The sequence below is a fragment of the Centruroides sculpturatus genome, unplaced genomic scaffold (assembly GCF_000671375.1).
Source record: "Centruroides sculpturatus isolate CEXI.00-Female unplaced genomic scaffold, Cexi_2.0 scaffold501, whole genome shotgun sequence".
Lineage (NCBI taxonomy): Eukaryota > Metazoa > Arthropoda > Arachnida > Scorpiones > Buthidae > Centruroides > Centruroides sculpturatus.
This window is the reverse complement of record NW_019384766.1, coordinates 544,935-553,797: the sequence shown is the minus strand read 5'-3', so window position 1 is coordinate 553,797 and position 8,863 is coordinate 544,935. Positions and strand designations below refer to the sequence as shown.

The 8,863-nt window shown below is 30.2% G+C and overlaps 1 protein-coding gene across 1 annotated transcript in view; it reads left to right on the top strand.

Annotated features, from left to right (window-relative positions):
* Positions 1–417: 417 nt before the first annotated feature.
* LOC111628914 overlaps positions 418–8,863 on the top strand; it is a gene marked incomplete at its 5' end in the record, with an annotated part of 51,965 nt that continues 43,519 nt past the window's right edge. Inside the window, one exon of the mRNA XM_023372772.1 lies at positions 418–604. Within this exon, the coding sequence (XP_023228540.1) occupies positions 418–604 (187 nt within the window). The remainder of the gene's footprint in view (positions 605–8,863) is intronic.

Sequence of the window (8,863 nt, the reverse complement as noted above, 5' to 3'; positions counted from 1 at the left end):
TTTGTAAAACGCTCCAAGATAATAATGTAATATTGACTTTTTTAAATTTCACATAAAATTTATTTAATCTACAAAAAAAGTTAGTTTTTGACGTACTTTCTTTATGGCAAATAACGAAAGAGCTACTATTTAAGTGTTTACAGATGAGAATAAATAATTGAAAGTGCAATATTTTTAATTTAAATCGTGATATTGGAGTAATCATAAAATTTTTTAGTTACTTCTTTATTTAATGCTTTTATTTAATACATGATGTGCTTGAACAGTACAAAAATTTAACAATTTCACGGTGAAAATGCTTTTTGAATAATTTAAGTAACTGAAATATCTTCAATATGTTTCCCTACTAAAGTAATGTACTCTATATATACAGAAGTCTAATACTGAAGAGTAATAGTATACATTTATATTTAACAGGGTATATCGTATTCAACAATGCGGATTAACTGAAAAAATTGATAGAGACATTCTTTATGAAAAAACAAGAATCGACTCCTTCTACGATGATAAGACAATCGATACTAATAATGAAGAACCTCTGAAAGTGGACGATATTACGGGTCTACTCTATTTATTACTTGCAGGATATTTGATTTCTTTTGTAGTATTTATTACAGAAATTCTTGTAAACAAGGTAAAAATGATTATAAGCAGAAAATGCAGTGAGGCCATTTCATATTGTTAATTAATTTTTAATTATATTTGTAAATTAAGGTAATAATGCTGTATCTGTTAAACTAGTTTCTTATTCTGATTAACATTCTTATTACATTCTATTTTTCTGAACAACAATACTCATAAAATGTGATTAATCAAGGTTGAGAGTTAAGTTTTTGATTTGTTTGCATGTAAATTAATGATCGAAAGCCAAAAATGTAGAGCTAGATGCTAAATGATAAACTATAGTTATATATTTAAATATACTAAAAAGCGTTGTTTCATAGTGAACATTGAAACACGCTTGTAATTAATTTATGTTATACGGCTTGTAATGGACAACGTATTTAGGTTTCATGTTTCGAATGTTGACATTAGTGGTTCGATTTGATTTTTCTTGGCACAACAAACAATCACGTGGTATTAAAGTTACTACTAGAGTTTGAGTAGCATATTAAATCTTTCTACGCGTATAATTTCTTTAATTCCCATTCTCAATTCGAGCATGTAACATGAAAGAAGTTACCTAACATNAGCTAGGTAATGTGCACATTAACGGATTTCGAGCTTTAGCGGTAACATATATAGATACTAAACCGAAATATTCGAAAACAAAATCGGATAACGTCACGCAACAATTAATGAACTTCATTTTTATTTTAATTGCAAATGACATGATATCCAATTAAAATTTTAATTAAAAATATTCATAAATTTTAACTCATTACTGATCCGTAACAGGTTAATACATCAATTTGTTTATTTATTTAATTGCTATTATCATTTTTACTTGGCTTTATGATAGAAGTTAGAAGCTTTCAGATCTTTCAATAACTCTTTTTTATTCACGATTTACAAATTAGAGTTATTCGTAAGTATAAAGATTATTTCGTATAAATATTTAATATTAACTGTTTTACTTTTTTTTTGCTGATATATCAAAACATAAAACATTAGTAATCTGCCACTATAGGTGACTTTCTATAGGAAATTATCTTTTATTTAAGTGTTAGACACGTGAAACACACCCAAATAACTCTACCTAACGAACTCGTTGCTTAGACACTTACCCATTAACAGCATTCACTGATATTGTCTTCTTTGTGTCTGGTGGTTACATGTAACGGATTTAAGTTGAACAGCAACAAGTTAAGACATCAAAATTATTATAGTACGTCTTTCGGCCAAAACGCTGAAAGTATTACTTCTTACACTTCTTTATTGCGCTGATTACCTATATATAGGAAATTTTTGCACATTTAAATATTGTTAGATATTGCACCATGAATTGGTACTTTGCCCACAAATAATTTTATAGACTGTAGCGATTACATCTCGTGGACACCTGTTAAAACACTGGCACTTTTTAATTTACGACTACATTTCTAAAAGTGGGCGAAAGAGTAACGAATAAAAACATTAATTTGAAAGTTAATACTTTAGAAATTTTTTCTATATAGTAGAGTATATGACATAAACTACGACATATAAATAGTACAAAGTCGAAAATACAGTTTAAGTATTGTATTATTAAATAACCCAATATATCTATTAATGTGTGAAAAAGTATTACTGCTCTTTATATTTAATAAAATTGATTCTTTTCAATAAACATTAAAATTGTTTATATTCATATGATTTTTCAATACCAATCACATAATTTAATGCTACCGTATGAGTTTACAAAACTATTTATTATGGCAGCAGTAATGGCAGATTATTATACATATCGGATTATCAAAAGTTATTGTATTTCATCAATATTTCATTTTCTTGTGATATTATTGGTAGAAGCTTCAATGGATGTATACAGCTTTTGCCAGATATTTGCGTTGTGCCTTTTACCCACTCCCGGTTTTATTTTTTTCAAACTCCAAACATACCTGTACGTTTCATATCTTAATTATTAATATGTATTTATTATTAGATATACTATGATATAATTAATTAAAAATACAGTCAAATCTTTGAATAATGGCCACTGACGACAACGTACAACACGGCCGACTAGTGGCTAAGAAGTTCAGTTCCTGAACACTAGGATTTCGGTTGCATGTTCGCTCCTTGCTGGAGCCGGCTGGCCACGTGGAGTTTTCCGGGTTTCCTCCACGTCCGTAACGCCTGAATAGGGGCCAGTTGCTTTTAGAAGTCCTCCCGGAAGGCAATATTCTTCAAGTATAAACAAATATATATCATTACTAACTATGTCACATTGGAAATGTATGTCACAACTTACCGCGTGGCACCATAGCCTAGTAGCTTTTGTTTAACATAGAAAACAAAACAAGATGTATGTCATTTCTGTTTTTCGGAGTTAACTACATACTAAAAACTTATTTGTATGCGTTTTTCTTCAAGAAAAACTTTAATGGCCTCTGATTAGAAATGTCTATTATTTGGAAATTCAATTGTATGTGCTTTTAATATAGATATTAAAAATATATATCTTAAATTTTTCATGTGTAATCTAGACATTAAGCTAATAAATGAGTTATATTACCGTTACGTTTTAGAATTTATAATACTTTTAACTAAACAATAAAATATCTAGCAGCATATTTCGTATTTTTTACGTTACCATTAGAAAGCGAGTGTTTAGCGTTATCCGTTATGATATTTTATGAAAAAATTTTTATATTTTTAATTATTATAACAACATTATGTTAATTTAAGCGTACAGAAACGTTGCTGTTGTTCCGACAAAAATTTTATTTTCACTTTACCGAGTGCCTAGTAGGTAATGTTCGGATTACCTAGATACTAGGCACATTACCTAGGTAATTTGAAGAATAGAACAATTTTAGCAACTTTAACGCATCACCCAGTTAATGTGAAGATTAGCTAGGTAATGTGCACATTAACGGATTTCGAGCTTTAGCGGTAACATATATAGATACTAAACCGAAATATTCGAAAACAAAATCGGATAACGTCACGCAACAATTAATGAACTTCATTTTTATTTTAATTGCAAATGACATGATATCCAATTAAAATTTTAATTAAAAATATTCATAAATTTTAACTCATTACTGATCCGTAACAGGTTAATACATCAATTTGTTTATTTATTTAATTGCTATTATCATTTTTACTTGGCTTTATGATAGAAGTTAGAAGCTTTCAGATCTTTCAATAACTCTTTTTTATTCACGATTTACAAATTAGAGTTATTCGTAAGTATAAAGATTATTTCGTATAAATATTTAATATTAACTGTTTTACTTTTTTTTTGCTGATATATCAAAACATAAAACATTAGTAATCTGCCACTATAGGTGACTTTCTATAGGAAATTATCTTTTATTTAAGTGTTAGACACGTGAAACACACCCAAATAACTCTACCTAACGAACTCGTTGCTTAGACACTTACCCATTAACAGCATTCACTGATATTTACGTAGGGTGTCTATAAAAAACCTTACATAATCATCATATAGTTTTATATAGGCTAGATATATAATTAAATATAAAAAAATTTAAAAACGAGGTNAAACATTAGTAATCTGCCACTATAGGTGACTTTCTATAGGAAATTATCTTTTATTTAAGTGTTAGACACGTGAAACACACCCAAATAACTCTACCTAACGAACTCGTTGCTTAGACACTTACCCATTAACAGCATTCACTGATATTGTCTTCTTTGTGTCTGGTGGTTACATGTAACGGATTTAAGTTGAACAGCAACAAGTTAAGACATCAAAATTATTATAGTACGTCTTTCGGCCAAAACGCTGAAAGTATTACTTCTTACACTTCTTTATTGCGCTGATTACCTATATATAGGAAATTTTTGCACATTTAAATATTGTTAGATATTGCACCATGAATTGGTACTTTGCCCACAAATAATTTTATAGACTGTAGCGATTACATCTCGTGGACACCTGTTAAAACACTGGCACTTTTTAATTTACGATTACATTTCTAAAAGTGGGCGAAAGAGTAACGAATAAAAACATTAATTTGAAAGTTAATACTTTAGAAATTTTTTCTATATAGTAGAGTATATGACATAAACTACGACATATAAATAGTACAAAGTCGAAAATACAGTTTAAGTATTGTATTATTAAATAACCCAATATATCTATTAATGTGTGAAAAAGTATTACTGCTCTTTATATTTAATAAAATTGATTCTTTTCAATAAACATTAAAATTGTTTATATTCATATGATTTTTCAATACCAATCACATAATTTAATGCTACCGTATGAGTTTACAAAACTATTTATTATGGCAGCAGTAATGGCAGATTATTATACATATCGGATTATCAAAAGTTATTGTATTTCATCAATATTTCATTTTCTTGTGATATTATTGGTAGAAGCTTCAATGGATGTATACAGCTTTTGCCAGATATTTGCGTTGTGCCTTTTACCCACTCCCGGTTTTATTTTTTTCATTTTTGTATCCATTTATCACTGTTTTTGTACAGAGATTTACACTCAACTAAGACTTTCATTTATTCGAGTGGTATCTTTAATACAGGACACATGAAAGATGGCAAATGCCTTGAAATGACTGATAAATAAAAAAAATGTTATATATAATAATTCGGATCTACAAGATAACAGTAGCGTGCCGTCAATGGAAGCAATGAAAGTTTCCTTTGTATTTTCTAAAATATACAGTTGATCTCCCCTATAACACGGTACATAATTCCGTATTGTACGAGTCACTTAGATTTTACAAATACTTGAGCTTTTCACAGCCCGGCACACTTATTTGTAAAATCTAAGTGACCCATACAACACGAAAGTCATATAACATGAAATTATCAAGTATTATAGGGGGTGTAACTGTAAATACATATTGCGCGATTATTTTCATATTTGAACGTATTTTGGATTAATTAAAATTAATATTTTATTATAACCGCATTATGTATCTTATTACAAATTTTTGTACTACACGTGAAAAGAACGTGTAGTATAGAAATTTATTGTATATTCGAATAGCTATCGCTACGCTATTGTATATTCGAATAGCTATCGCTACGCTATTGTATATTCGAATATCAGTGACAGAATGGAAGCGCTGTATTTCCGAAAAACCAGGTCAGCTTCCAGCCAGCCAGATTATACGCATTCGCGCATATGCTTTACATGGCACCAACCTCACTCGGTTTAGCTGGTGGAAGCTACACATAACGCTTCCAATGATTGTATTCCGGACCGATTCTGGGCTGTTAGCCGCCTGCATGTTAGATATTTGGTCGCTGTCTCCCAACTATGTGAATCACGAGTAGATTTATAACTAAATCCGAGCAATAGGAATTTACTGGTATGTTTTTACGATAGTTCTGTATAGTTGACAGGGGTTTTAAAAAATCCATTAAAATATTTTATATTTTTATTCCGCTCTCTCGACTTAGGGGAGACCGGGGCAACTTCGGCATGCGGGGCAAGTTTGTCAAGCGCTTTTTTTCAAAAACAAATTAAAAGAAGTCTTTGGTTATAGGTTAGGCAGTTGAGTTTTATTGGTGGCTTGTTGAGTGTAGTGTTTTTATTGTTCTCCAACAAGCGTCATTGAATTAATAAGCAAATTTTCATTTTCGTTCAATTCCATATAATATTTTGCTTCCATTTATATAGAATTAGCATGTTTTGTTATAATTTCATAATAACGAAAGTTACTTTTCCTGTTAGAAGGATGTAACTTAAACTTATTCACGTGGCCAGATCATAAATTGGAATTCTGTTCTCAAGGTTGTACTTAATGTTTCGAAATCATGACTAGCGGGGTAAGATCGGCAACATAAAGCCACATTAGAAGCAAAGGATACAAATTAAACAGATGATAAATGAAAACATGTTAGTATTTGTTATTCATGTATATATGTCTTTGAACTTGCATTTCGTTGTAATAATATTAAATAGGTGTTGGATTTGTATTTCTTTGTTTTAATAGTGAATTCCAACTTATACATTGTTAATAACATAATTTTATATACGTGCCTATCATGCCCCATTACTGTTGCCCCTATACCAGGGGCAACTTTAATAAAAATAATTGAAATAATTATAACTTTACAAAAAGATAGAAGTTGCCGAACTTGCCCCTATACCCGGGGCAACTTCATCAATTTCTCTCTTCTTGTAAAGTTGTAATTATTTTAATTATTTTTATTTTCAAACTGATTTTAACCAGTTCTATAGTAAGGTAACATTCCAATAGACAATATGCAAAGCTTTTTTTTCAGTTTACAGCAGTATTTATTACACAAAATTTAAGTAAATCTTAACATGCCGATCTTGCCCCGGTCTCCCCTATATTACTTGCAAATTTCAATGTTAAACCAGTAATATTACGATTTCGTACGCCCCATCTTTAAGGGGATGAAAAAAAGAAAACAAGTCTTGTTTAAAAATTAACTGTTACTTCGACAGCATCATTTACAACTAAATTTAATAAATGTGAGAGATGCACCAGGTACAGAAAAGGCTCTAGAATTTATTTTCCTTAAATTTACCATTTATGTATCCGTTTGTCATAAAAATTTGCCTTTCCTCTTTTTTCCTCGACTACAAATATTCGAGTACAAAGTAAACGGTTTCGACTTATTTCTACTTAAGAAGTAGTTAAATAATTAAGAAAAAAGAGAATTAGGGACATAAAACCCTGCTGAAAGAGCCAAAATTTTACTTACTCAGCTAAAGATTGGTTCTGCGAACCAATCTTTAGCCGAGCACAGTGGGGACTGATTTCTTCGTAATATTAGATAATAAAGACAGAATTTTTTCCAATTCCATGAAAATGATCGAAAAGTTGTAAATTTTGGAAATTTCCTTGGACACCTGGTCCTAAACGAGTCAGTTAGAAAACAAATGACTATTAAGTTTAACATATTTAGATTTTTAGAGCTATGGTAAGAAACGTTTAAAATTCACAACATTGAGATATACTAGTGATGCGACAAAAGAGGTTTTCACTTATCTGTTCTGGGGACTTGTCGGAACATACCATTCGATCGGTGACTAAAGCCTTTGATGACTCATTTTTGTAGCTGCGGGCACCACCCAAGGCCCTTGTTCCTGCTCGTCGTAGTAGGTAGAGGTGACCAATGATTGTACTTAGCGGGATCATTGATCTCTCAAACTTTAAAGAACGTATATGTTTTTTCTCAAAGCAAGAATTGGTATGTAGAGGGCATAAGGAATCTATTCAATCTTATAACAGAAGTAATTATATTAAACTTGTTTATTTATTACGTCAGATAATCTATTAAAAATACATTTAATGAAGTGTCCGGTTTTAACTGGTTTATCGAAAAACTAATAAGAATGGACCTTGACGCGCAATTAACTGATTGTCCCTGTAAATCGGCTTCTTGCATAAACACATCTTCCCTATCTTCGAATGTCACGGCAAGTCACTGCAGGATAAATCTAGATTGCTGAAATAAGGCGACACAACATCTAAATGATCTACGAAGGACCGGTTCCTACTAAAAGAACATTTCATTAAAAATGGATACGAGTTCTAATATTAGATAAAAGAAAATATGTAAAGCACCAAGTGTCTAAACGTTTGCCTGGTGACAACCCACGACAGGTAGTAGTACTATATTTAGTAGTTTTGTGATGAATGTAAAAATTAGTAGAATTAGACCGAGATTTTAAGAATATAATGAAATTATTTTCACAAATTTTCATACGTTGAAGGATTAGGCAGTCCGTTATTAATAAACACTGGATTGTCAACTTCCAAATTAACGAACTTGTACTGAAATATTATTTTTTTTACGTTTTAATAATAAACTTTAAAAAGTATGCTTTTTCAATATTTCTAATACATAAATTTTTTAAAATTATATTTCAGATATAAATACAATGAATATCATATTATCGTACGTGTCTTTCGTATATATATGTAATGAGACACTATTCAGTGAGTATAAATTCATACATAAATAGCATTAATTGCGATACTGGATTTTCCATAATATATCAAAACGAATATTTTCAGAAGACATACCCTACCTACTACATCAAAAAGGGGTGTTCACAAAAGTATCTTGTTTCAACGAATGGAGGCCAAAATACTTCGGAACAGTAACGATTACATTTCAATATGTACCAACATTCTGGTCTCAGAAACAGCTTGTTGACATTCGAATAAACGCTTCTTTTGTTGTTAAAGTTGAAGAAAAAATGTTAAAAATCGTAAGTACGCATCGCATTTGTAATTTA